Source organism: Dipodomys ordii, unplaced genomic scaffold, assembly GCF_000151885.1.
Source record: "Dipodomys ordii isolate 6190 unplaced genomic scaffold, Dord_2.0 Scaffold61, whole genome shotgun sequence".
In the NCBI taxonomy this organism is placed as follows: Eukaryota; Metazoa; Chordata; class Mammalia; order Rodentia; family Heteromyidae; genus Dipodomys; species Dipodomys ordii.
The window spans coordinates 8765273-8792915 of record NW_012267277.1 but is presented as its reverse complement, the minus strand read 5'-3'; the positions used below and the strand labels follow the sequence as shown (position 1 = coordinate 8792915).

At 47.3% G+C, this 27643-nt stretch overlaps 2 protein-coding genes across 3 annotated transcripts in view; one reads left to right on the top strand and one right to left on the bottom strand.

The window, feature by feature from the left end:
- Positions 1-156: 156 nt before the first annotated feature.
- Positions 157-21033, bottom strand: LOC105989914 (NADH-cytochrome b5 reductase-like). 2 transcript variants are annotated; one of them, XM_013022185.1, is made up of 7 exons: positions 20959-21033; positions 19329-19541; positions 15687-15835; positions 12692-12779; positions 8644-8748; positions 6158-6361; positions 157-1800 (listed from the first exon to the last, which is right to left on the bottom strand). In XM_013022185.1, the coding sequence occupies exons 2-7, from the start codon at positions 19518-19520 to the stop codon at positions 1597-1599; spliced, it is 942 nt and encodes a 313-aa protein (XP_012877639.1). In that variant the 5' UTR covers positions 19521-19541; positions 20959-21033; the 3' UTR covers positions 157-1596. The 2 variants fall into 2 exon arrangements, with proteins under 2 accessions (XP_012877639.1, XP_012877638.1); XM_013022184.1 differs by lacking the exon at positions 20959-21033 and having other exon boundaries at positions 19329-19619.
- Positions 21034-21647: 614 nt separating this feature from the next.
- The window catches only part of Mrpl37 (mitochondrial ribosomal protein L37), a 15342-nt gene continuing 9346 nt past the window's right edge, over positions 21648-27643 (top strand). Inside the window, exons 1-3 of the mRNA XM_013022218.1 lie at positions 21648-22041; positions 25947-26130; positions 26241-26356. Coding sequence (XP_012877672.1) covers positions 21696-22041; positions 25947-26130; positions 26241-26356 — 646 coding nt within the window. The 5' untranslated portion in view covers positions 21648-21695. The remainder of the gene's footprint in view (positions 22042-25946; positions 26131-26240; positions 26357-27643) is intronic.

The window sequence follows — 27643 nt, the reverse complement described above, 5'->3', positions numbered from 1 at the left end:
GGCAGGGGAAGAACAAAGTGCTTGTTTGGGAATTCTGGCTCTGCATCAGGGCCTTGTATTGTCCTCATGTTGTTAAGACAGAACTTGAACCCCACAGACATGCTTATAGGAAGAAGCTTGAGAAATCTAGTTAGACAAAAGGAAACACTTCTTGACTTATGATTTCAGAGCATTTACTGTGTCCATGTGTGTAGGGTTCTTGGAGGCTACATCCTGTAGCCTGACATGAAAACCCTACCAGTTTGAAACCTGTTCTCTCTCTCTCTGTCTGAGTTCATTGTGACTCTTTAGTGACCATGGCACAGGCAGGGTTTTCCTGTGGCTTTTTGGGCGGGGCAGGAAAATCCTTCCGGACAAATCAAAATCACTCCAAGTTTCACTATGTAAGTGGGATAAAAACACCTGCTTGGTAGAAGGAGAAATGGAAATCCTTCTGGCCATCCCTTCACTGTTGGCATCCAGCAAGCATCCCTAGTACCCGTGGAGCCCTGATGGAGTCCATGGTGTAGATCCGAGCTGGGATTGAAGTGCGACTTCTGGTGCTGTCACAGCTCCACCTTGGGTGAGTCATGCAGCCTCACCGGGCCTCAGTCTCCTATGTAGACAATGAATCTGGACCATCTGGCAAGCTAGACTTTCAGCTTTGCTGGGAGGACAGCAATTCTATGATTATAAAAGTCTCATTCTTAAGGTTTCACGGCTCTCTGATTCCAACATTCCACTGCTGAGTATTCCAAGTCTGGGACTGCCTGCAGTCTGCCTGTGCTGGCGCAGCACCCTGGGGCCCAGGCTGCGAAAAGCGGAATTCATTAACTGCAGAGCACTGCCCAGGGGCACCAGGTTCCCTGGAGAGGGCATGCCCTGTGCAGGATGGAGGAGGTAGGGTGGGGGGCTGGGTGGACCTGAATTGGCAGCCACTCAGTGGGCAGAGCTGGGAGAGGGACCCAGGTCTCCAGACTCCTGCTCTATCTTTAGATCTCCATAGCAACCGTTGTCAGGGCACCGAGCTGAAGGCATGGGCTGAGCTGACTGCCTGTTAGAGGGAGGGGCTTTTGCCTCCCATGTTTCTTTTTTTGCTGGGGAAAAAAAAAAAAAAACTCTAGCCTGGTAGCCTGAGCCAGGAAAAGGAGACTGAGAGGGAAGCTGTTTGCAGCAGGAAAGGCTTGAGGCCAATAGATAGATAATCCAGGGCAAGTCCTTGCTCTGAAAACATGACCAGGTCATAGAGCCCAAGGCCTTCAGCATGCCAGACTCACGGCACTGAAGTTAAAGTGCTTCGTCAAAGAGTCCTGAGCTGCTCCTGGGGTCATTCCCTAAATACTCAGGGAGCACCTGAGCTGAGGGGAGGAGCCTCTAACAGGACCCCTGATTGGAGGGATGAGGGAGGCTTCTCCCCATTTCTTCTACCCAACACCTATGCCTTGTGAGTGCAGTGGACCTGGCTTACTAGAGAAGGCCTTCCTGGTCCCCAGGCTGGTGCCTGCAACCCCATCCTCCCTCCACACAGCAAGATGCCAGGAGGGAATGACCCAACCTTGTGAACCAGGTGGGAAAGAGAAGTCCAAGGTCACCTGGTAACTCAGCAGCAAGGCTAGCCTAGAAGAGGAAGTAGGAGTCCTTGGTCAGGCCTGCACCCAGCAAGCACCCAGCCATGTCCTTAGTAAACTCAGGGGAGCCGCAGACCAATGCAAATGGCTTCTTTCGGCAGCAGCCCACCAGTTCTTCAACCAGGTCCTGGCCCAGGTGGCCAAAGCGGGTCTTCTCACGGTAACTCCAGGGAAGCTGTTCTGGGGAGTTCTCCTGGGAAGGCAGGAAAAAGCAGAGGTGGTGACTGGAGGTCCTCAGAGTACCCAAAGCCACTCTCTGCTGAGTCAAATGAGGAAACTGAGGTGAGGGGAAAGCCAGCCTTCACCAAGCCCTTCTGCCTAGCAGCAGCGAAAGTTGTCTCCTCCCAGAGCAGGTAAGGCACAGGGAGGCTGGGCTGGCAGGCCCAAAGCTCGAGGCCCATCACCGCATGCTGCTGCCCTGCAGCAGCTGTACCTGGTGCACTCCTGGATCCATCCCCATCACCTCTGCATGCTTTTGTCCATCTGTGTTAAGGTTTCAATATCAGGTCACATGTTTTCTCTCATATGCAGAAGCTAGATGTAAAATACACTGGGATATGATAAATAATATGGGACTCGAGGCATTCACACACCAAAGGTTCAGTGTCTCTGTGCCTTTGATCAGATAGAATCACAGTTATTGAAATGAAATGGAAACAAGAGGTTTTTTTTCCTTTGCTGATGTTTTTGTTTTCTTTTTTGTCTTATTTGTTGATCTGTCTTTGGGAGGGCACGGGGGGCACTGAAATGGAGAGACAAAAGGTGAACAAATACAGGAGTGATATTCATTAGACAGGATGTTGAAAATGAACTATTCCACTTGTGAGTGGGCACGGGAAGGAAAAACTGGGAGAAAGCTAGGAAAAGGATGGCATTTTAGTCTTTACCTGGCTTGTGTAAGTGTAACCCTTCTGTACATCACCTTTAGAATAACAATTAAAAAGTAAAACTTTACATTAAAAAAAGATTTCCATGTTACATACATTCTTTGAAAAGCCTTCTTGAATGCTCACTCCATGCCAGGCACTGTGCTAGGCACTGGGGACAGGAAAGTTACTCAAAAGGTGAGGCTCCAGGTCTTGCTCTGGCTGCGTGTCAGGCAGGTCCCAGGGAGCAGTGCTGTCACCATGCATAAGCCACTCACTGGGCACTGCAGGGCCCCTTCCTCTGTCCCCCAGCCTCAGCTCAAAGTTTATTCCTCAGGGTCATAAAATGAAAGTTCTACTTTGCTGCATGGAAGGGCTTCTACTTTTGTTATTGTTGGTGGTGGTCATGGGTCTTGAAGTCTGGGCCTGGGCTCTGTCCCCCAGCTCTTCAGCTCAAGGCTAGTGCTCTGCCACTTGAGCCACAGTGCCACTTCTGGTTTTCTGGTGGTTAATTGGGGATAAGAGTCTCACAGACTTTCCTGCCTGAGCTAGCTCTGAACTGTGACCTTTAGATCTCAGCCTCCTGAGTAGCTAGGATGACAGGCATGAGCCACCAGTGCCTGGCAACTTCTACTATTTTAAGTAAGCATTTTTAAAAAATGAGTATGAAAACTTTTTAGAACTATCTTACATAAAGGTCCTACTGCTCTGTGTTCTTTCTGTGCATGGTCTGTCCTCTCTATGTCTTCTCTCTCTCTCTCTCTTTTTTTTTTTTTGGTCGGTTGTGGGGGCCTGAACTCTGGGCCTGGGTGCTGTCCCTCAGCTCTTCAGCTGAAGGCTAGTACTCTACCACTTGAGCGTCAGCCCCACTTCCGGCTTTTTCTGCTTATGTGGTGCTGAGAAATCGAACCCAGGGCCTCATGCATGCAAGGCAAGCACTCTACCACTGAGCCACCTTCCCAGCCCCTCTGTGTCTTCTCTCTAGGTGGCTGAATCTAGTTGCTGTTGTTTTAAATTTTTTAAATTGTTATTATAAAGGTGACAGACGCACAGTTATGTAAGCCAGATAAAGAGTACATTTCTTGGGCTGGGAAGGTGGCTCAGTGGTAGAGCGCTTGCCTTGCATGCCTGAGGCCCTGGGTTCGATTCCTCAGCACCACATAAGCAAAAATAAAAAAGCAGGAAGTGGCATTGTGGCTGAAGTGGTAGAGTGCTAGCCTTGAGCTGAAGAGCTGAGGGACAGCACCCAGGCCCAGAGTTCAGGCTCCACGACCGGACCCAAAAAAGAAAAAAAGAGTACATTTCTTTTTGGACAATGCCACCCTTAAGTAAACATTTTTAAGTGTGCATATCATTAAGTGCATGAAGCTGAAGAACTTTAGTGAGAGAGGAGTGCAGTGCAGGGCAGTGGGACAGTGACAGGGAAGCCCGGGCTGTGATAGCAAAACTCCAACACCAAGCCAAGGTTCCCGGAGAGCTTCTAGGCTGGACTTCCACCTCATCAGGGGAAGGAGGAGCAGGTGTGAGGAAAGTCGGGGAAAACACTCCTGGCAGGGGGCAGCAGGAGCAAAGATCTAGTGGGCAGAAAGCACAGCACACTGGCACCTGCAAGTGGACCAGTGACACAGGACACAGATGCAGAGAAGGCGGGCCAGGAGACAGGCTGTAGAGGCTGGCAGGGCCGATGGGCTTGGACAAGATCCTAAGAGCAATGGGGAGCCAGGAAAGGGCTGGAAGCAGGGTGGTGATGTGGTCAGATGTGTCCTTCCAGCTGCAGGATAAAGGACAAATTGGCAGAAGCAGGAAGCCCATGAGGACACTGTTACCAGGATCCAAGCAGGGGAGGAAGCATCCTGAGTCAAGAGCATGTGGACAGAAGGAACCAATGCAGTCACTCCTATTCACCACCATGCCATTGACAGCCAGCCCACTCACCAGCCTCTGTCACCACCTGAGCCCTCTACCCTCAAGGCCAACCTCAAATGCACTTACTCTAGAAGTCCTTTTCTCTCATCCCAATCTTTCCTGGGTCCCTACTGGCTTCCAGCACCCTGGATATCTTCCAGCATGAGCACGCTGTGCTGGTTCAGTAAGAGAATAACCTCTGAGCAGTACTGTTTGTACTCAGCTTTCTACTGGCTAGCTGTGCTACTTTTAATTTTTGGATTAGTCCTGGAGCCTGGGTGCTGTCCATGAGCTTTTTTTTTTTTCTATTCAAAGCTAGTGCACTACCACTTGAGCCACAGCTCCATTTCAACTTTTTGCTGATCAACTGGAGATAAGAGTCTCATCAACTTTTCTGCCCAGGTTGGTTTCAAACTGTGATCATTAGATCTCAGCCTCCTGAGTAGCTGTGATGACAAGTGTGATTCACCAGTGCCGGACATTACTTTGTTCTTAATCTTTCTGTGCCTCAGTTTCCACGCCTATAAGAGGGGGCACAATGGCAATACAAGTCTGATGAGATTGTGGTGGGATTAAATGAATCAATACACACTTGTGCTTAAAGGGTGCTAGGCATGGAGAAGTGCTCCATGAAGGGGAATGTGCTCAGCCATCCCTGGGGCTGTCGCCCCATACACAGCTGAGTGCCTCGAGGGCAGGGAATGGGCATCTTCACGTCTGGGTATCTCACACCTGGAGCATGGTGGGAAGAGAAAGCTGGCTGGCTGGCAGCCCTGGTGTGCCTGCCAGTTGCCTGCCTTCTTGCCATGGTCCTGGCCCAGGCTCTTGGGCAGAGCCGACATGCTTCTAGCTGGTAACTTGTCCTTGCCCCATCCCCCTCAGGCTGCTCATCCTGCTTCACACCCCTGCCTTAGACACTTCCTATAGCTGGTAATGATCACCATGTATGACCCTCTCTATGTTCATGGCGTGGAGTGTTGTGCCCTTGGACACCAGTGCCCCTGCAGCCACTGGCCCCAAGGGAGTTCAAGAACTCAGGCTTGGAAAGGGAGATCCAATTTCCTGACCCTCCCATCTACCTTGTTGAGGATCCCTTGAACTGTCTTCACAGAGGACACTGAGGAGGAAGAGATCTACAGCACAGGTTAAGGAGACTGACCCTGGGCAACAGGGAATGGGGTGGGGGTGGGGGGGTTCCAGCAGGAGACCCAGCCACAGAGGGTACAGGAAAGAAGCAAAGCTACAGAGTCCAGGGAGGCAGAACAAAGGTAGCTGAGGGCCCCCAAACTGTGGCCCTAGGAGGAGGGAAGGATGGATCACTGTAATGAGGAAGGGGCTTTTAGCTAAAGTATCTGCAGCTTGATGAGTCTGATCACAGCTGTCCAGCCGGAGGGATAAGGTGAGGTGGCAGGGAGCCTACTACATATCGTGAACTTAGGCAGTTCTAGATGGAGCCTCTCCTGAGCCCAGCACCATGCTAAGCACTAACAGAGCTACTCATCTGGTCCTGCCTTCCAGGACCTTAAGGCTGCAATTTGTTCTGATTCTGCATCCAGACCCCAGCCCACAGGACTGGTGATACCCCTTGGAGCTCAGGAATACACCCAGGCCTGGGTCCAAGTCTTGGTTCACCCATCTACAGCATGGCATACAAACTCTAGACCTCTTTGAGCTCCTTCCCTCGTGTGTGTAATGAACATGGTAACACCTGAAGCAGGTAGGTGAAGAGCTGCTCCTTGGACTGGAAGCAAGTGGACTGCAGCATCTCAGGGCACTTACCTGGCTGAGTACAAAGAAGGTTTGGACATTCCAGAATTGAGCCTGCTCCTGGAGGAAGGTTTTCAGGTAGATGCCCTCAAAGGTCTTGAAGCAGCAGACCAGGGTGACAAAGGTCTCATCGTCTGCGTTGTCTGTGATGCTCTGTAGGATGGGTACCATGGGGGCCAGGCCCGTGCCGGCAGCCAACATGAGGAGCTCACCATGCTGGGGAGTAGAATGGGGAGGATTGGTGGACTGGGGGCTCACTTCCCCACTCCATGTTTTTTCTTGGGCTTGCCTGAGCTGAACAGAAGTGTCTCTCCCAGTGTCCCACCCTTCAGTGCCCCCCCTTTTTTTAAACGAGCTCTAAGAGAGTCATCCTGACTTGTGAAGGGATCCTGAGGGAAGTCTATACAACAGAGATTATGGAAATTTGAGGCAGGAGGGGGAGCCTAACGTAGCATAACCCAGCTTTTTATTTATTTATTTTTTGTGTGCCAGTCCTGGGACTTGAACTCAGGACCTGGGTGCTATCATTGAGCTTTTTGTGCTCAAGGCTGGCACTCTACCCTTGACCACAGCTCTACTTCTGGCTTTTTTGGTGATTAATTAGAGACAAAAGTCTCATGGTCTTTCCTGTCTGGGCTGGCTTTGAACTGTGATCCTCAGATCTCAACCTCTCGAGTAGCTAGGATTATAGGCGTGAGCCACTGGCACCCAGCCTCGGCTGTCTTTTAAAGCACCCTAAGAACTCTGCTTACATGCTTCTGCTGCCAGGGAATTCACTACCTCCCAAGGTGGCTTGCTTTTTGCAGGTCAACTGTTCTTGCTAGGGAGGTCTTCCCATCTCCTGCTCCATTGAAACTTGCCCCCATCAAAGCCTTGTTCATACCCAACTCCATTCTAACTCTGTTGTTGGTACATCATGAGGCCCTGGGCTCCCCCTCAGCACCACATAAATGGTGATGATGATGTTGACGATGATGATAACACATGAACACATTTACAGCACCCATGTGCATGCTCCACTCTTAGCATGTATATGTGAGACTCGCTCAGTTCCTCCAACAGTGCTCAAGTGAGTCTCGCATCTTATACACACACACACGCGTGCCAAGGACAGTGCTCTTCTGCAGCATTCTCCTGGTACTAGCCGTGGTCAGCCCAGCTGTGTTCCCATGCCTCTGGGGCAGGGGAAGGCAGGGGGGAGTTGTCCCTGTTTCCTTCTGGCCTAAAGTGGACACTGGGTGGCCAAGAAGAAACCTATTGGATGCCTTGTATACATCCACAAATCACACAGAAATCCCATGTTTCTTACCTAGGGGATCACTGGGCTCAGCAGTGCTCTGTCACGGAACTACACCCCATCCCTGATAGCATCACTCTACACATACACACGTATGAGTGTGCATGTGTTTGTCTATATCCCCATGAACGGAGGAGGACTTGGAAGAATACCAAGGTAGTAAGACTGATGTGTCTAGAGAGATGCCCTGCAGATGTTTTTTGTTTTCTTCTATCTCTAGCTGCTGATTTCTTTTTTGGTAGTGAACATGCACTGCATTTGTAATGAGGGGGGAAAAAAAACAATAAAAGCTATTTTAAAATTAAACTGAAAGAATGGCACACAAGCATGATTCATTCTTTTCCATTTGTTTTCATTTTGCTTTGTTTTCCTAATTATAAAGATAATAGGCACTCATTTCAGATAATTTGGAAAGTATAATGAAGAAAATAAAAATCACCCATAATTTTGCCACCTAGAGCTGCTAACATTTCATTAAATTTTCCTTTCCTATTTTTTTCTGTGAATTTTAAGTTAGTTTTTTAACCTATGTATATTCATAGTATATACCTACTATTTGTAGGTAGAAGTATATAACATCATTTATAAGCACAACTTTAAAATTCAGGATAATATTTTATCTAGTACCTATAACCCTGCATACAGGGTTCTTTGTTGTTGGATATTCAGTTGCTTCCATTTTTTTTTCTGCAGTATAAATAAAGATACCATGAATATGTGCAAGAGTCAGCATTTTGAATTCTTTTCACAGAATAGATTTCCAAAAGTAGAACTATTGGGCTGAAGGGTTTAAAGATGCTTAAAGACTCTTGGTCTATCCTGGCAAACTGCTTTCCAGGTGAGTACCAAATAATTTCTGCTTGGGATCTGACCATGCCACGAAGAAAAGGGCAAGAGCTTCTTGAGCTGCTCCTGAGCAGGGGCTGGACTGTATTTAGTCGCATAAGGGGAAGGTACAACTAGAACAGCATCTAAGGGACAGGAGAATCAGTCCTAAAGCCAAGGGCAGCCATTGATAGTGCTGGATTTTGGTTGTTAGTGCCATTTCCACCTCCTCCCATGACCAACCCCAACGATACTTTAGGGATTGAGCTTAAGCTTGGGAAAAATGGCACATGAGCTCCTATGTCTTGGAACAGGAGAATTACAGTTCTAGAGGACAAGCAGGGGAGTCCTCAAGGCTGAGGATGCAGGCACTGACCTTGTTTGGTTGATAGAAGAAGCTTCCAAAAGGTCCTCGCCAGAAAGCTGTGTCTCCTACTCTCCAGGTCTCCACATACCGGGACATCAGCCCAGTCTTGTAGCACTAGAATCAAAGACGGAGAGCACTCAGTGAGGAAGACACATGACCCCAGTCCAGACCACACTGCCATATCACTCTCAGCTTTCAGATGAAGTCCAGATACTCACATTCAAGGAGATGACAAAGCTTTTGGATGAGAACCCACAGGGCCCACAGCCTTCCTCAGAATCTCAAACCACAAGGATCATGTAGGTAACAGGACTAAGGGAAGAGTTCGGTATAACTAATTACAGTTAGCACTCAGTGCCAGGGACAGTAGGGAGTGGTGGGACTGTGAGACTGGGGGGAGGGGACACTTCAGAGGTTCCAGTACACAGTATGTGGAGCTGATGTACCAAGTCTTCTGATTTTCCAAGAGCAGAAATCCCTACTTTTAACATCTCCCATTTCTGAAGTACCAGCAATTAATTCAAAATTGTGAAACACTATAGACCTAAACCAAGTAGACTTGTACTCTGGATTCAGTTTGTAGGCTACTCATTAATACTTTCTGGATTATGTCTTATATCACTTCCTGACTGAATGAGAAATGAAGGTATGGAAAGGACTCCTTCAGAGGGGTGGGCAGTCTATACTACCTGGGCACCTGCCTGCTCTGTGCCAGACACCACGCTGGGCCTTAAGCTGCATGAAGGCAGCCAGTACCTGGATTAGGAAAAGGACTTAATATATGAACCAATTAATTAATCCAGATTTAGGCTTTTCCTTTAAGGAACTTGCAGCCTATGGGGGAACTATATCTCAGACACAAGGCAGAAACTGTCTAATACCTGGTAAAAAGATAAAGGGCTAGGGACCCTAGCACAGAGTCTACTAAGGATGGCTTCCTGGAGGAGGAAGCCTTTGAGACAGTTTAAAGGATAAGCAGGATTAATTCTCTGGGAATGGAAGGTGACGTACAGACGGGGCTCTGGGTATCAGGAGTAGTATGGGTCAGAGGTAAGACAGCCCAGGTCTTGTTTTGGGAGGGACACATGGTCATGGTGAGATGGGGTGAGAGGAAGCACCAACAGACCTGACTGGAAGATCTGACTATATAAGTCTAACCAGGCTTGAAGGAGACATGAGGCTTTCGTACCCAGACCTACTTTTGAGTACCCACAGCCACTTCTGATACCATTTCAGACTCAGTGCACACTGTCTGTACAAGGAAAGGGAAGTTTTCGGCTGGGAGGAAGCCTTCTACTTCACTCCTGCTTTGCTACAGGTTGTGTCTTGAGGACACTTTGGTTTTTGGCACCAGTCTTGAGGAAGCACAGCTGTGGCTCAAGCAGTCCCGTGGCACAGAGAGCACCAAGGAGAAGGAAAGGATTCTTCTGCATTTCCAGCAGCCGCACAGAGCCTGGCCCAGAGTAAGTGTACAATACACACTTAGAAACACAATTGAGACTGAGCTTTTGTCCTACTTGGGCTCATATTGCCTAAGGGGCCTTTGAACTTTGGTTTCTTCATCTGGAAAGCAGTGCTAATATCATCTACTGAAAGGCAGCAATGTAAACAAAGATCCAGAAGCAGTGCCCAGAGTTCCAGGTACTGGAGAAGGGGGAGCCATCCCCCATACACACATACTTCCTGTCTGCTTGGGAAGGTAAACCCCAGGCCCCCTGCTGCCTTCCCAACTGGCAAAGACATTTCCGGCTCTTCCCAGCCAGCGGCTTAGGGATAATGAGGTACCTCTCTAAAGAGAGGCTTTCCGGCAAACGAAGGAGAAAATCAGCCTTGCAGCTGGGAGGGATCCAGCTGCTCTGGAGGGCTGTCTCCGGCTTATCCTCTCAGCAGAAACACACCCAGACAAGCAGCGCAGGGAAGCGGGCCATTTGGAGAGGATTTGTGGAATCTCCCAGACAAACATTCTCATGCAGAAGGGAGCCCATCCAGGCTTATGTGTGACGGAGTAAACATTCGGGTTCTGCAGGAAGGCAAGCAGGGAAGGTGGGGGCCAGAGACAGCACGGGGGTCTTTGAGCTGGGGGCTGGGGCTTGCCCCTTTTATAGCATTTCTTACTAGCTGTGGACCAGGGGTCTTCTGGTGTCTGACAATTCATCAGTGAGATAAGATAATACTGCACAGCTGCCTCACAAGGGGCCAGGATGTGAGAGGTCTTTACCCACATTGGTGTCGCCCAGGGTTCGTCTGGGAAATAACGGTTGAGAGCTACATACTTGATACTGCGCTTGCTGGAGGTCCAAATGTTAAAACCAGCAGCTTCATGTACAACAACCCAAGTATTCTCTCTATAAGGTCCACTCCTGGATGGCGAGCAGACTCCATCCTCCTCACAGCAAAGTCTCCACCCAGTACCTGCGTTACCTAGGCAACTGGCACACCTGGAAGAGGTCACATCTGCATCTGCTGAGGTCACATCTGAATTTGATGTGGCCACACCTTTCTCCACCCATACCCTAGATAAGGCCTAGCCCAGGCCTAGACACTCTCTTTCCCAGCTCTCGTCTCTTTCCCAGCTCTCTTTCCCAGGCCTTTCCCAGCAATGTGGAGGGCCAACATGGCCTGGTGCCAGCCAGAACGATGAATAAACCTATCCCTTACCTGAAAACCACGTGCGTGGTGCTGTTCTTAACCTCTTTTTAAAAGCCTAACACTCTCCACACAACTAGGCCTCCCTGACTTCATGTGTTTATTGCTTAGTCCTTGGGTCTCTGGAGCATTAGGTATTCAACTTATTTACCCTATCTCTGCCGGCTTGTCTGTCCTTACGGCTGCTCCACAGGCACTGTTTCCTCCTGCCACTCAGGCCAGGTACATTTCCCAGAAGACTTGTTCTTTCTGGCTATTTGTTCCCACAGCCTAAAGTGCTATTCCCTGCTACCATTAATTGTTCTCTTTCTTCAGAGGTGAGGTCAGGTTAGCTCTCAGTCCACAGGGTTCTCATGCCCTACCTTCTGTCTGACTTTCTCAACCTACATCCTGCCCGCTTGGCTAGCCTCCTGTGTCAGGATCAAAGACTTACTACCCCAATTCATGCCTCTTCTGCAGTGCTGTTCCCAGCACCCAGCTTCCTTCTCACAATTTCCCTCATTCCCCACTCCTTAAACAGAGAGTGTGAAGATGCAGCTCTGCTTTTCAGTCTGTTTCCCTGCACCCCAGCTGCCTCCTCTGTCAGAGCATTTCTCCCTCGTACTAAGTGTAAGGTCTGCTCCTGGATGGCGAGCAGACTCCACCCTCCTCGCAGCAAAGTCTCCGCCCAGTTACCTGCGTTACCTAGGCAACTGGCACACCTGGAAGAGGTCACATCTGCATCAGCTGAGGTCACATCTGAATTTGATGTGGCCACACCTTTCTCCACCCATACCCTAGATAAGGCCTAGCCCAGGCCCAGATGCTCTCTTTTCTAGCTCTTTCCTTCTCTTTCCCAGCTCTCTCTTTTTCCCAGCTCTCTCTTCTCTTTCCCAGCTCTCTCTCTTTCCCAACTCTCATTCCCAGGCCTTTCCCAGCCATGTGGAGGGCCAACATGGCCTGGTGCCAGCCAGAACGATGAATAAACCTACCCCTTACCTGAATACCACGTGTGTGGTGCTGTTCTTACTAGGCTACCTCTTTTTAAAAACCGAACACTAAGAGTCTTGATTCCATCATTTGTCCTGTGGGGCAGTTCTTCATGGGCAGGCAAGGTGTCTGACTCACTTCTGGATCCCAGCCTAACACACATTAGGTGTGGGGACTTGTTCCCCTTCTCAGCCCAGATCAGGCTCACTTTCCACCCAAGGACAGAAGGTGAAAGGAGTGACTTTCCCTAAAATCCCACAGGAACATGTCCCCCATAGGGGGTCTAGCAGCCCCCTCTCCAGTAGATAAGGAAAGGATGATCCTTCACTTAGGCCTACCGCTGGTGCAATCTTCTTCCATGCTAGCACTCCCTATTCCAACCACACTGGCAATGGAGGTACAGTCTGACAACTTGGAGCTTCTTCTACTAGAGTCAACTCACCTTGATTAAAACGTCAAAGTATCCTTCTGCATTGGCAGGGCTGATGGGCGTATAGGCTCTCTGAATTTCTAAGTCATCTACCATCCCTCTGAGAAGAAGCATACAGATGGTCAGCCATTCATTTAACAGACCTTGACCTGGCACTTTCTTCAGTGAAGGTGGGATCCAGTCTTCCCCAGAGGCTCTCACCAAGAGGCAGGCCAAGTATCACAGAAATAGCCTTGGGCTCACCCACTGCCACATTCTTGTTGTGAGGCCCAGGCAGGTCATTTAATCTCTCAGCAGCACCTCCTGAAAAATGGGGACAGCTGTCTAAGTCCTGTTTGTGTGGCTTCATTGGAATCGCTTCAAAAAATACACTGATGATGTGCTTAGGGAACAATACTGTGGTTTGCCCTGACCTCTTCTCCACCAGAGTGACAAGGATAAAAAGAACTGCTAATTCCAGTAGCATCAGAACTGGAAGGATCCTCAAAAGGGCCCTGGTACAAAGCCCTGCCCTCGGCATTAATCATCTCTACAATATCAAAACAGGGTCAAGATATCAGTCATCAGTAGCAATAATAGTCATGTTGTATTAATGCCTAGTAGGCTTCCAGTATAGTACATGCCTTATTTTATTTTAAACAATGACTCCAATGCATAATCTAATGCTCAGAGGACAGTCATTTGCACAGCTAGAATTCAACCACAGCTCAGACTCCAAGCTAGGTTCTTCACTACTGCTCTTCTATGGAAGCCAGGCATGGAAGTTCACACCTAGTTCACACCTATTATCTCAGCATGGTCAAGAGTTTGAGACTAGCCAGGGTTATACAGTAAGACCTCTTAAACAAAAACAAGACAAAGCTGTGTGTGTGTGGGGGGGGGGTGGCTCACACCTGTAATTCTAGCTAATCAGGAGGCTGAGATCTGAGGATCATGGTTCAAAGCCAGCCCCAGCAGAAAAGTCTGTAAGACTCTTATCTCCAATTAATTACCAGAAAACTAGAAGTGGTGCTGTGGCTCAAAGCAGTAGAGTGCTAGCCCTGAGTGAAAAAGCTCAGGGACGTGTCCAGGCTCTGGGTTCAAGCCCCATGACTGACCAAAAATAAAATAAAATAAAGACAAAAAAAGCAAAAAAAAAAAAAACCCAACCAACCAAACAAACAAACAAAACAGGACTGCACAGGAGGGAGCACCAAAACACTCCTCTTTCCAGCCCAATGTGCTAAAAACATTGTGCTCTAAATTCTGCAGATTAGAAAGGCCTTGTCTCAATGCATTCAAGGTACTAAGTGAAATGGAAAATTAAGAAATGTTAAGGAGGGGCTGGGAAGGTGGCTCAATGGTAGAGTGCTTGCCTTGCATGTGTGAGGCCCTGGGTTTGATTCCTCAGAACCACATAAGCAAAAAGAAAAAAGCCAAAAGTGGTGCTGTGGCTCAAGTGGTAGAGTACTAGCCTTGAGGTGAAGAGCTGAGGGACAGCGCCCAGGCCCAGAGTTCAGGCCCCACAACAGGACCAAAAAAAATGTTAAGGAAGCAAATGAAGAAATAATGAAAAGAACATATGGCATTGGTTAGATGCAAAGAAATACCATGAAATCTGCTGTACAGAGGTCAAACTGATATGCTTCAGAGACAGAAATGGCTGCTCTCTGTGCAGTGGGTATTCGAGGATGAGCAAGCTGCTGGCAGGCAGAAGCTTAGAGAAAGCACAATGTGGGTAAGTCAGGAGTTGGTTGGCAGGGGGTTGCGAGACCAAGACAAGAGCACATGTGGAGTGGGGAGTGAGAATTTGAAGAAAGGAAGCTGAGAGTCTTGGATTTGGATTTCATCTCAGAAGCGATGAAGCACACCAGCAGTATCTGAATAGGGAGAGAGGTCAGATGTGTGTGTGCTAGGAATATCACTGAGGTAGTAAAAAGGAGGGAATAAGGGGCCATCCTAGAGATGAGGTGTTCTGTTTGTTCCAGGTTTATGCATGGAAGGTTGTGTGGGACTGAAGCCTGCACTGGGTTCTTCCTGCCACCTGCCACAGCGAACTTTAAGGACTGCCAACCAGGCCACAGGCCAGAAGGAGCTGGAAACAAACACCAGAGTCCACCAAGAGATCAATGGCCAGAGTCTGAGCAGCAATAAGCAATAAGCTCTCTCCTGTTCCCACCTTGTCTTCTAGCTACATTTTTCTCTTCCCATAAGTTTCAATATTTTCAGTGCACAGATTTAAGCCTTTCCCTCTTTTTAATGCACACATGCTCTCGAATGCCATCCAACTATGTACAGATGACTCCAGATCCATGTCCACAGCTCAGATCTTTCTTCCGAGCCTCAGGCCCCCCTAGATGACTGCCTGGCAAACACTTGTACCTGGCATCCAACAGAGTCTTGTTCCTGACAAGGTAGTTATGGGGACCAGCATGGGAGTAGAGTACCAAAAATGGGCCAGCAGGAACCTCAGAGGAGTGGTTGACTGTAATTCAGTAGCTAGGCAGTCTGGTTTGAATTCTGCCTCCGTGACATAGTAGCTTTGGGATACTGAGTAGCTCTGAGCAGTTCCTTATTTACAATGACAGTGGCCTTTTTTTATTTTTTAAAACAATGGGTGATAATGACATTAGGTCAAGAGCACAGGCTCTAGAGCCAGACTGCTTGTCTTCAGCTCCTAGCTCCAATACTTCCAAATTGTGTGACCTTGGGCAAAATCCTGAACCTGACTTCAGTTTCCTCTGGGGAATGACAGTGGCACCTATCACACAGGACTTTCTGAAGGATAAATGAGCTCATGCGTATAAAACACACACACTAGGCCTTGGGATGTATGTACTATTATTTATCACAAAAACACATTACTGAGCTTTATCCCAAGAACCCTTTGAGTCACATGTTACTATGTCTATCTTGAAGGAGGTGACAAGGAGTCCTAAGGGAAGTCAAGCAAGCTTCTGTAGACTACCTAGTTGGCAAATGGCAAAGCAAAGCAGCAAACTTTGGTCCTCCCACGATCTAAGTGTACCGCAGGATGAGGTGCTGCCCTGGCTGAAGGCCAAGCTGGCTGTTCCCAGGCCGTGCAAACCGGATGTGGTAGGTGTCAGCAGGGAGTCTCTCCATGGCACTGATGCGGAAGGCCAGGAAGGTCTCTGGGCTCAGCTCAGAAGAACAGCTCTGCAACAGAGGAAGACCTGGCTAGCGGCCAGCCCAAGGACACGCAGCATCCTTCCCACTTTCCCCAGTGAAAGCTGTGTCAGCTGGTGAATGTTCTGTGTGATAGACGGTCCCACCTTACTTCCTCAGGCTACAGTGCAGGGCTCTTAGTATACTCCTAAAGGCCCAGACAACCCATCTGAAAGCCTCATTCTATCTCCCCAACTTCAGGGGCCAGACTTTTCTTCCTTCTTCCAAGACCACCTGCTCCTTCCTGTCTCTAAGACTTTACTGCTTAAGCAGTATCCTGTATCCAGAGTACTTACTTCCAACACACAAAACATCTGCTCATCTTCCAACTTGCTAAATTTCAAGCCTATAAAGTAGAGAAGCTAATGAGACCCCAAAAACAATCTCATCCAATATCCTTCTATCATGTATGGGGAAACTGAGGCTGTATGGTAATGGCTTGTTTTATCCAAACTCATACTGTGAGAAGGGACTCAAATTCATGTCATCTGAGTATCGGCCTATTGTCCTTTTGTAACCCTTACTCTGCCTCCTCAGGAAGTCTTTTCTGAATGTCATGACTCATACCTCTCGCTCTCTCTCTCTCTCCTATGAAATGCCCACATTGGATTCAACTGACCTACTCGGGTCAGGGCACAGTGCAAAATTTGGAACTCCAGTTAACTTATTGTAGTGTTGACAGTGTCACAGTATTGACATACATTCTCGGGCTTAGTAACCAAGGCTTTATCTCTTTTCTATACTTTCATCTGGGTCAAGATGACCTTTTCCTCATCAGCCAGAACACCTGGGTACCCCCATCACAGCTTCTGGGGCTTAGGAAAGAGCTCCAGACTGGGAGTCAGGTGTACTGGTTTTAGCTTTAGCTCAGTTGCTGCCCACCCTTGAGAACTAACACAGGTTATTTGGTCCTCTAGGTGACAGTTTCCTCATCTATAAAAAGGAGCCACTCATCCCATATAACTTTACAAGATATCATGAAAGTTGAAAGAGATAACAATGTAGGAATATTTATAAAATTTATATTTATAAATTGCCATGGAAATGTAACATTTTTTCTATTATGAGTGTTTCAGTAAAAGTTAAAATAAATTTACTATTAGGTTGAAATATACTATTTTTTTTTTTTTGGTCGGTCGTGGGGCTTGAACTCTGGGCCTGGGCACTGTCCCTCAGCTCTTCAGCTCAAGGCGAGCCCTCTACCACTTGAGCTACAGCGCCACTTCCGGTTTTCTGGTGGTTTATTGGAGATAGGAGTCTCACAGTCTCTCTTGCCCGGGCTGGCTTTGAACCGCGATCCTCAGATCTCAGCCTCCTGAGTAGCTAGGATTACAGGCGTGAGCCACCAGCGCCTGGCTTACTATTTTTATATTCACTATTTTTATTGAAATATGCTCATTTTTATTAGGTGATGACAGCTACTATTTATTACGCACCTACTATGTGCCCTGTGTTTTATATATTTATCCCATACAATCCTAACAGTAGCCTACAAATTAGGCACTACTTTTCACCATATTTAGATCAGAAAACATAGGTTTAGCAAACTAAAGTTACATACTTATCATCATACAATTAACTGGCTGAATGGAACTTTAGCTCACGTTCTTTGTATTATAACCTTGCACTTCCATTCCCTTTCTATAGCTGAGGTTTTGAGAGCTGGCATCCTGGCATCTTGATTTTATTATTCACTTCCTTGTGCTTAGAACACAGGACATGGTACCTAGTAGACCCTCAAGAAACTCATTTATTCATTCAACAACTATTTATTGACTGCAATGCCAGGGTTTACTCAGTTGCTAAGGATTGAACAGTGAGCAAGACAAAGCCCTCTTCTTTCAAAGAACTTAGATGCTAGCAAGGAGATAGACAATATCCATTTGAACAGTTATATCTTGAAGATATCTAGTAAAACTGATAATCAAGAAAAGAAATGTGGGGGTTGGGAAGGTGGCTCAGTGGTAGAGTGCTTGCCTTGCATGCATGAGGCCCTGGGTTTGATTCCTCAGAACCACATAAGCAGAAAAAGCAGAAGTGGAGCTATGGCTCAAGTGGTAGAGCGCTAGCCTTGAGCTGAAGAGCTGAGGGACAATGCTCAGGCCCAGACTTCAGGCCCCATAAGTGACAAAAAGATAAGAGAGAGGGAGAGAGAGAGAGAGAGAGGGAGGGAGAGGGAGAGAGAGAGAGAGGGAGGGAGAGGGAGAGAGAGAGAGAAATGTGCCAGGGTGCTGGTGGCTCACGCCTGTAATCCTAGCTACTCAGGAGGCTGAGATCTGAGGATCATGGTTCAAAGCCAGTCTGTGAGACTCTTATTTCCAATTCCAACTGGAAGTGGTGCTGTGGCTCAAATGGTAGAGAGCAAGCCTTGAGCTGAAAAGCTGAGGAACAGTGCCCAGGCCTGGAGTTCAAGCCCCATGACCGACAAATAAAAGGAGTGAAATGTGATTTGAACAGAGATCAGAAAGAAGTGAAGGGGCAAGCAACATAGAGATGCAGGCAGAGAGGGAGAAGAAACATAGACTGTTAGGAGCATTTTCCAGTCATTGCAGAGGCCACTATGCTCTGGTCCCCATTTTTCTGTGGCAGAACTACAAGGAGACATTTAACAAAAAAAGATACAAAATTGGGTTTTGTGGTTTGAAGAAACAACTGCACAGTATTATCTACAGCTTCAGAATAACATAAATGACTATAGAGGGCTGAGCTTTGGTCTAGCTGGGCCCCAACAATGGAGTACAGTTAGCCAGAGTGATGAGGAGGCCTATTGCATAGACAGAGGCAGCAACAGAAAGAAATGCCATCACACTACAAGGTCAACAGGAACATGAGCAGTGGGAAACCTATTCTGAGGTGGAAAGCCAGGATGGGGACAGATTCAAAACCAGGAGTATGCAGTCTCAGAAGGCAAGGGTCCTCAGTTTCCCTGTCTATTTACTATAGGTGTTGAACTCTATAGTGATCTGATACCTACAATTATTAACTGTGAAAACTCTCAAGCATCGAAAAGGACTAAATTGGTTCAGACTGCAGTCCCCTAGGAGTTCAGAAAAGGAAGGAAAAATCAGTTAGGGTCAGAGAAGAAGAAACAACATTCCCGATGGGCCTAGTATATGCTATTTGCTCTATGAATCAAGCCTATGCCTATCTTGCTCATTCTCACATCCTCAACTGCTTAGAGCTTGATGTATAATGGTTACTCAGTAGATAATGAAGTGAAATGTCAGGCTCTGTACTAAACATGACAATTGTTCAGTCCCATTTTATAGAAGGGAAAACTAGGGCTGAGGGAGGTTAATGGACTTTGCCTAAATAAAAATCACATAGCTCTTAAAATGCTTGTTCCAGGCCTGGATTTTAATCCTGGATTGTCTGTTTCCATTTTGTTCACTCTTTCCTCTCCCCTGTTCAAGGTACTTGGCAAAAGCAAGATCACATAGACTCTGTCACCCTGGGCCTCCAGTCTGAAGACTGACTTCCTCACCTGTGATTGCTTCTCATTTAGTAGGCTCCTGTCATTGCTGGCTCGGGCTGCCTCCCACCTTGCTAGGTCTCGGTGATACAGGTCAAAGACACAGGGAGAGCAGCCGCTGCCACAGCACTGGGAAGGCAAGGGCTCCATTGGTCGCAGCTGCAGCCAGTCTTCCTCAGCATCATCCTCCGTCCTCTCTTCCATTGTTAGTGGGGTAGGGGCAGCCTGGGAAAGACAAATAGGCATTTTTCCCAGAGCAGTCTGTGCTCTGTAATGTGACAGGCACAAGCTCTTCTGTCTTGCCTACCTGGAAGGAAAACATGGAGGTTATAATCTGGACTCTTCTATTCTTCATTCTCCTCAAAGCCTGCAAGTATTAGGTTCTGGGGACAAGGATGGATCAACCACAGATCTGTTGTTTGGTAGAGTGGACTTACCACTCACTTCCATTGATTTTAGAAGGACAGTCCCTCAGTGTGAAATATTCTTAGTAGAGAAAGGATTTGGCTTCAGAGAACTCCACTGCATGTGAGTTCTACAACTTTAGGAAGGTATAGGGCTGGGAGCCCTGTGAGGGCAAAGATCACGTTTTATTCTTTAAGCATTTTCCCATCAAATACAGCCTGGCATATGGTAGGCTCTTAGGAGACTAGTGGATGCTCAGCCCATTTATAAACATGGGCTGGGAGCTAGGCACAGTGGTATGTGCTGAGAGACAATGGAAGGCATGGTTCCCTAGCTTAAAAGACCTAGCATGGCCAGGCACTGGTGGCTCACACCTGTCATCCTAGCTACTCAGGAGTCTGAGATCTGAGGATCATGGTCCAAAGCCAGCCCAGGCAGGAAAGTCTGTGAGACTCTCATCTCCAATTAACCACTGGAAAACTGGAAGTGGCAGTATGGCTTAAGTGATAGAGCGCTCACCTTGAGCTGAAGAGCTCAAGGACAGAGCTCAGGCTCAGAGTTCAAGCCCTACCACTGACAAAGAAAAAAAAAAGATCTAGCATGGTGTTACATCCATTTCTACCACATGCTGTGTACCAGGTATATATCAATAGTGAATAAAGTTTGGTCTCTTTATATCAGTTTCTTATTCCTTGTGACTCTGGGAGACTAATGTAGAAGTTGGCCATTCAGTCATAAATTTAAAGACATGTTTCATGCCATTCCTTCTTCTCAAGTCTATCTTTCCAGTCTAAGAAGCCAGGCTTTGACATACATGATTGCTTCTGCCTGGATGCCTCTCCTTGACATACATGATTGCTTCTGCCTGGATGCCTCTCCTTTACCCTTCAGGCCTGGGCTAAAAGGTCATCTCCCCTTAGGGGCCCTCCCTAAACCTCCCCTTTATCTTCTCTCTCCTGCATTCTATTTGATTCTATTATATATTCATTATACATGCACTTTCAACACACAGGGGAAACAGCAGTAAAGAAACAGAAACCCCTGCACTCATAGGAAAGACTGTCATTAAAATAAAAATGAAAAACATAGTATGACAATGTGAAATACAAAAGAAAAAAAGAACTAGGGAGAAGGGACAGGAAGTGTATGTGTGTGCTGCTATTATTTGTTTACTCTGCCTGCATTCTGTCTGTGTCTCCTACTGAAACGTAAGCTCTACACCTCATGTTTTACTCACCAATGCCAACCTGGTGCTCAGCACAGCCAGGCATGCAACAGCAGGTGTTGAGCAAAGGTGTTTTGAGCAGCCTTCCACGCTAAGGCCCTGCCTCCAGGAAGAGAAAAAGAGAAATTCCTTAGGAACAGGAAGAAAGTCGCTGCAGGCAGGCCCGGGGGAAGAGATCTGCAGAAGCAGCAGTGGTGTGCGGGACTGGTGGTGTGGACAGGGCCGCACTCACTCGCAGGCCGGCGGAGGGGCGGCCGGGAAGCTCCGCTGTAGTAAGAGGTGGGTGGAAAGAAAACTTTTCCTGAGTTAAGAGCATGGAGCTGCACAGGTACACCCGCTAAGGTATTTCTATCCCTATGTTTACAGCAAGATACGCTGAGAGCTCCTCCAAGCTCCTACGGCGCTTAAGCTGACAAAGATGAGCGAGGCTCAGCTTCGAGGTTTGGGAGCTCACCGGCCCCTCCCGGGTCCCTGTCTCCGCCACTCACCTAAACTCCAGCAGTCCCCTCACGTCCTTAAGTGAGGCTGCCCCCGCCCCGGAGGCGGGGAGTGCTTATCAGATCTCACCAATAAGAAAATGAGAAAATCCTGAAGGGCGGAGCAGGCGAAAGACATGCTGAGTGTTATTGGTTAAAGGGTCTGCCACTCACTTAAGGAACCTTGGCGCCCAGCCCCTTTCGCTCCCGGCAGGCTCTGCGCGAGGGAAGATGGCGGCCTCCTAGTGGAGGGCTTGGGGAGGCTGAGTCAGTATGGCGTTGGCGGTGGGGCCCGCTAAGCGGGCGCTAGCTGGCTCTGCGGGGCTTGGTCTTGGGGGCTGCGGGGCCCCGAGACGCGGGGCGTACGAGTGGGGCGTGCGTTCCACGCGGAAACCCGGTCCCCCTCCACTGGACCGCGTGTATGAGATCCCGGGACTGGAGCCCATCACTTACGCGGGGAAGATGCACTTCATGCCTGGGCTGGCGCGGCCGATCTTCCCGCCCTGGGACCGCGGCTGGAAGCACCCCAAGTTCCACCGCCCGCCCCCCTTTCACGAGCACCCACTGTACAAGGATCAGCCTTGCTACGTCTTCCACCAGCGCTGCCGTCTCCTCGAGGGTGAGGCCCAGGGTCGGTGGGAGGGAACTTGTCCCTGTGCCCTGCGTGGCCTCCGACCCTCTGCTTTGGGCAGACCTCGAAACCATCGTTCTTGATTTCTTCATCTGCTGTAAGAATATCTTCTATCTTCCGAGATAGGATTGAGTGGAATGTAAAAAGATTAAAAAAAATGATGTGAGAAAAATGAGGGAAGGGGTAACAGGTTTTTCAAGAAATGTTCTTACTACCTTACTTATAGACCTGTAACCCTTCTGTACATCACCCTGACAATAAAAAAAAATGATGTGAGCGGGGCTGCGAAGGTGGCTCAGTGGTAGAGTGCTTGCCTCCCATGCATAAGGCCCAGGGTTCGATTCCTCAGCACCACACAAGCAGAAAAAGCCGGAAGTGGCACTGTGGCTCAAGGGTAGAGCGCTAGCCTTGAGCTGAAGAGCTGAGGGACAGTGCCCAGGCCCAGAGTTCAGGCCCCATAACCAACACCCCCCCCCAAAAAAAATGATGTGAGGGAGTAGTGAAACGACTTGGTTTGAGGCAAGCTTAGGCAAGAATCAGTTTATGAAAACTTCTTAACAAATGGCCGGCCCCTGTGGGAAGTGGCATCCAGGCAGAGGATTCCTGTCTTGAGCAGTATCAGGAATTATTTCTCAGAGTCCAAGATGAGAGAGTGGCACTGTGTCTCAGAGTGGTAGACCACTAGGCTTGAGCAAAAGAGCTCAGGGACAGTGCCCAGGCCCCCAGTCCAAGCCCAACAACTGACCAAAGAAAGAGAGTTCCTGCTGGGTGCCTGTGGCTCACACCTGTAATCCTAGCTACTCAGGAGGCTGAGATCTGAGGATTGCGGTTCAAAGCTAGCCCAGGCAAGAGAAGTCTGTGAGACTCTTATCTCCAATAAAGCACTAGAAAACTGGAAGTGGTGCTGTGGCTCAAGTGGCTCAAGGGGTAGAGCGCTCGCCTTAAGCTGACAAGTGCAGGGACAGCACCCAAGCCTATTTCAAGCCCCATGACCAACCAAAAAAAAAAAAAAAGAGTTCCTTTCCCCATTCTTTAATCTTTCTTTTCTTACCCAAATCAAGATTGGAAAAGGACAGCTTCTAATAGCAAAATGGTTGAGGTCGGTGGGAACAGTGTTTTCCAGGGTGGGATTAGGAAAGAAAAGTAGATCTGGCAGGGTTTGGGAAGTAAGCCAGAAAATAAATCCTAAATTTGAAAAACAAAAATAAAAACTTGAGTTATTTGGTCAAACACTTAAGCTGCGCCATCTTATTTCTGCAAGCTGACTAGCCATTAAACTTTCATAGGAAGGTTCTTACATGACTGGGCATCTTTGAGTGACCCTGATAGTGAAACACTCAAGTAGAAGCATGATGGTTTGGAAGTTAAGATCATGCTCATTTGGCTAGACTGAAAAGGTATCCTATATCTTACATTCTGTCACTCACAGAGAGGTCTTGCAAAGTGTGTAATAAAACTTGCAAGATATGGGGCTAGGAAGGTGGCTCAGTGGTAGAGTGCTTACCTTGCAAGCCTGAGGCCCTGGGTTTGATTCCTCAGCACCATATAAGCAAAAAGAAAAAAAGCCGGAAGTGGCGCTGTGGCTCAAGTGGTAGAGCGCTAGCCTTGAGCTGAAGAGCTGAGGGACAGCGCCCAGGCCCAGAGTTCAGGCCCCACAACCAGACCCAAAAAAAACTTGCAAGATATATTGGTAGGAGTGCCAGTTGGGATCATGGCGTGATTATGAACTTTAGAGTGGACGGACTGAGGCCCTCCTCCTAGGCTCTGTCACTTACAAGGTAGTATGACCTGAAGCAGTAATCCTTAATCTTACATTTCCTCCTTCATTTCATAAAATGGTATCTAACTTGTAGGTTAAACTTCTGGCACAGTATAGATACTTGCATTCAACAAATGTCAGCTTTAATGATTACATATTACTTGTATATACTAGTGAATGATAACATGTTAGTTCTGTCCATTTTCTTTTTTTCTTTTCTTTTTTTGTCTGTCCTGGGGCTTAAACTCTAGGCTTGGGTGCTGTCCCTCAGCTTTTCAGCTCAAGGCGATCATTCTTACCACTTGAGCCATAGCACCACTTCTAGTTTTCTGATGGTTTATTGGAGATAAGAGTCTCACAGACTTTCCTGCATGGGCTGGCTTTGAACCGCGATTCTCAGATCTCAGGCTCCTGAATAGCTAGGATTACAGGCATGAGCCACCAGCGCCCGGCTCTCTGTACATTTTCAAGTTTAAGCAACAGTGGCACTCTTTAGCCCGAAATCAAGTTTGCCTGAAACCCAGTCCCTCTGGACTTTCTGTTGTATCACCCTATCCAGATATTGTTTTGAAACGTGTGTTTCCATTGTAATGTCTTTATCAGTTTTAAAGTGAAACATCTCATTGCCCTTGTTTATTACTACTAGAGATATTGACTGAGGTGTCCCTGCAAAGTGTTCTAGTGGCACTTGGCATGTCCTAGGGAATTTACCACCTAAAAGCTTTTTACATGATGTGTCCTGGAGTCACAGTAATGTTTTCCCAGCTGGAATGCAGGTGTCTGCCAACAACTTTCTTTCAACTTGTGGGTATAATTACTACAAAGGACATAGTGCAGCTAGCTGGATGCTGGTGGCTCACATCTGTAATCCTAGCTACTCAAGAGGCTGAGATATGAGGATCATTGTTCAAAGCCAGCCCAGGTAGAAAAAAATCCAAGATAATTCATCTAATTAACTACCAAAAAGCCAGAAGTAGAGCTGTGGCTCAAGTGGTAGAGTACTAACTTTGAGCAAAAGAGCTCAAGGACCAGAACTGGCACTAAAAACAAACAACAAAAAACACATAGTGCTAACTTTCATCTGAGAAGGAGGATTAATATGTTCATGTGAGTCAGAATTTAGCTTCTAGGGCTGTGTCTGTTCTTCCTGTAGGGAAACCAGATTGTGGGACAGTGAAGCTGGTGAGGTTTTGCCAGGCACTGCAGCAGCCCATCCACCCTGAGAGTAGTGAGAGCTGTTTAATGTTTAAGGACTCTTGTCACTCTAAATTGACTCCGAAAAATATACACAAATGTTCTAGTGAAACCACATTAAATTAAAAATCAGTGAAGGAATCCAGCACAAAGTAAAAATAAGATGAGGTGAATTAAAAAAAAAAAAGTCTACTCTGGGAAGTCTGTTTGCTAAAGAGGAGACGTAGATTTGGCTCTGGACTTGCTGGCAGTGTACAGGTTACAGAGTTGGGGTTAGTTAACTAGGCCAATTCCCCTTTTTTGTAAGTGAAGTTTTATTTGAATATAATCACATACACATGTTAATTATTGCCTAGAAACTGAAAGTGTTTACTATTTCACCCTTTGAGAAAATGTTGGTTGACCCTCTGGGATTAGAGAAAGGTTCAGAAGGTCTCAGCACTTAGTGCCATGAGTAAAAGAACATGTTTAGTATGACTAGACAAATACAGGAGTATGTTTCATAGATTTATTTCATATAAGTCTGTTAAAAAGTAGCTAATTGGGCTGGGAGTGTGGCTTAGTGGTAGCGTACTTGTCTGTGCATGAATCCCTGTGTTCGATTCCTCAGTACCACAAAAACAGAAAAAGCTGCAAGTAGCGCCATGGCTCAAGTGGGGTAGAGTGCTAGCCTTAAGCTAAAGAAGCTTAGGGACAGTGCTCAGGCCCTGGGTTCAAGCCCTAGGATTGGCCAAAAAAAAAAAAAAAGTAGCCAATTATAGATTGTCAGAATTAACTTCAATAAGATGTAAAAAAAATAGGTCAAACTCAGGGCTCCTTGAGTTATTCATGAAGATCCAGAAGTTATTCCCATTGGTTCCCTGCAGTGCTACCTGGCAGCTTGAGCATCTTTTTCCAAACTACCTTCTCTTTTCATTGTTTTGTGCTGATTGTCCCAAAGGTGTGAAGCAGGCTCTCTGGCTTACCAAGACCAAGCTAATTGAAGGTCTTCCTGAGAAAGTGCTCAGTCTTGTTGATGATCCAAGGAACCACATTGAGAACCAAGATGAGCGGGTTTTGAACATCATTTCTCACGCTCGTCTCTGGCACTCCACTGAGGACATCCCCAAGAGAATGACCTACTGGTAAGTTCCTTCATAGTAAATAGGATTTCTAACTGGTGGATTTAAAGTCAACCTGTTGCTTTAAATCTCTAAATGTCTCTCTCTCTCTCTCTTTTTTTTTGGTCTCCAAGTCCAGTCATCATGGACAGCCTGATACAGCTGTGTAAATCTCAGATTCTCAAGTACCCTTCTCTGGCCAAGCGGATCTTTGCCCAAAACTATGCATTATCTACCAGCTGGAATCGAGGTTGGTCATCTTGTATTCTAGAAACCCTTGTTCTACGTTTTTTATTTTCCTACTGTCCGACTAACACCCCCCCCCCACTCCTGTTCATTTACATATCCTCCCTCCTTCATGACCTGGTTTTGTAGGCTCAGACCGTCCTCAGTATCATTAGCCATATCCTTTTCTTTTTGACCATTTCCTTCCTTCTTTCTTTCTTCCTTTCTTTCATTCTTTTGTTCTTTCTGTGTGTATACGTGTGTACATATTAGTCTTGGGGCTTGAACTCAGGCCCTGGGTGCTGTCCCAGAGCTTTTGTGCTCAAGTCCAGTGCTCTTCCACTTAAGCCAGAGCTTACCTTTTGGCTTTTTGCTGGTTAACTGGAGATAATTGGCTTTGAGCAGTGATCCTTAGATCTTAGCCTCCTGAGTAGCTAGGATTACAGGTGTGAAGCATTGGCATGAAACTCAAGCCTCTTCTTTTGTGAATCAGGCTAGTTTAAATGCTTTTCCTCAGTGTTCTTTATGTTCCTTGGGTCATCATAACACTTAATATACCATATCACAGTTACCTGTGTCTCTTCTGTCTGCTCCACTAAACTGCACTCCTGATGGCAGGGCTCATGTCTTGTTCCTTTTGTCCAAACTATTTAACAGGTCATGGCATCTAGGAAGACATGATTGAAAGGGCAGGTGAACAATATCAACTCCTGAGTGTTTCAGTCAGGGGTATCAGAGGAGAGGACACAGGTGCTCTAAGTAGTGAAGTCCTAGAGCAGGGAACCCAGCTGTGGAGTAATTGGGGACTTCAGGACATCTGTTTGGTCAGGTTTCCCTGGCTTGTCCCTTTGCATACACACTTCCTGGCAAGAAGTCAGCCTTGCAGAGGTAATGGCACCACTAAGGAAATTAGTAAGCCTCATTAACGGAGAGTACTTGTTGGCCCTTCGTCAAGTATTACCTCTAATTAAACTGCCCCATTTGGAGCTGTCACTGAAGGAGGGATGTGGAGGGAATTGAATTAGAAACCCACTAGAGTGGTCTGTGGGGAGAATCTAAAACCCAAGGTTAGGAGAGGTCCAGGCACATTTATGTTCCTTGCAGAGTATATGTGAAGGAACAGGAAATGCTTTAGGAAACTAATTTTGAGGTACACTTATGATGTATTTTAACAAACAGTCAAAGTTTATCCATTTGCCACTTGAATATCCAGTGTTTACATCTGCAGTCAGGGTGGTCACACTGATGGAGTGGCACTGCTATTGACCTATAAGGAAACCAGCCCTGATCGATTCTTCTTTTTTTTTTTTTT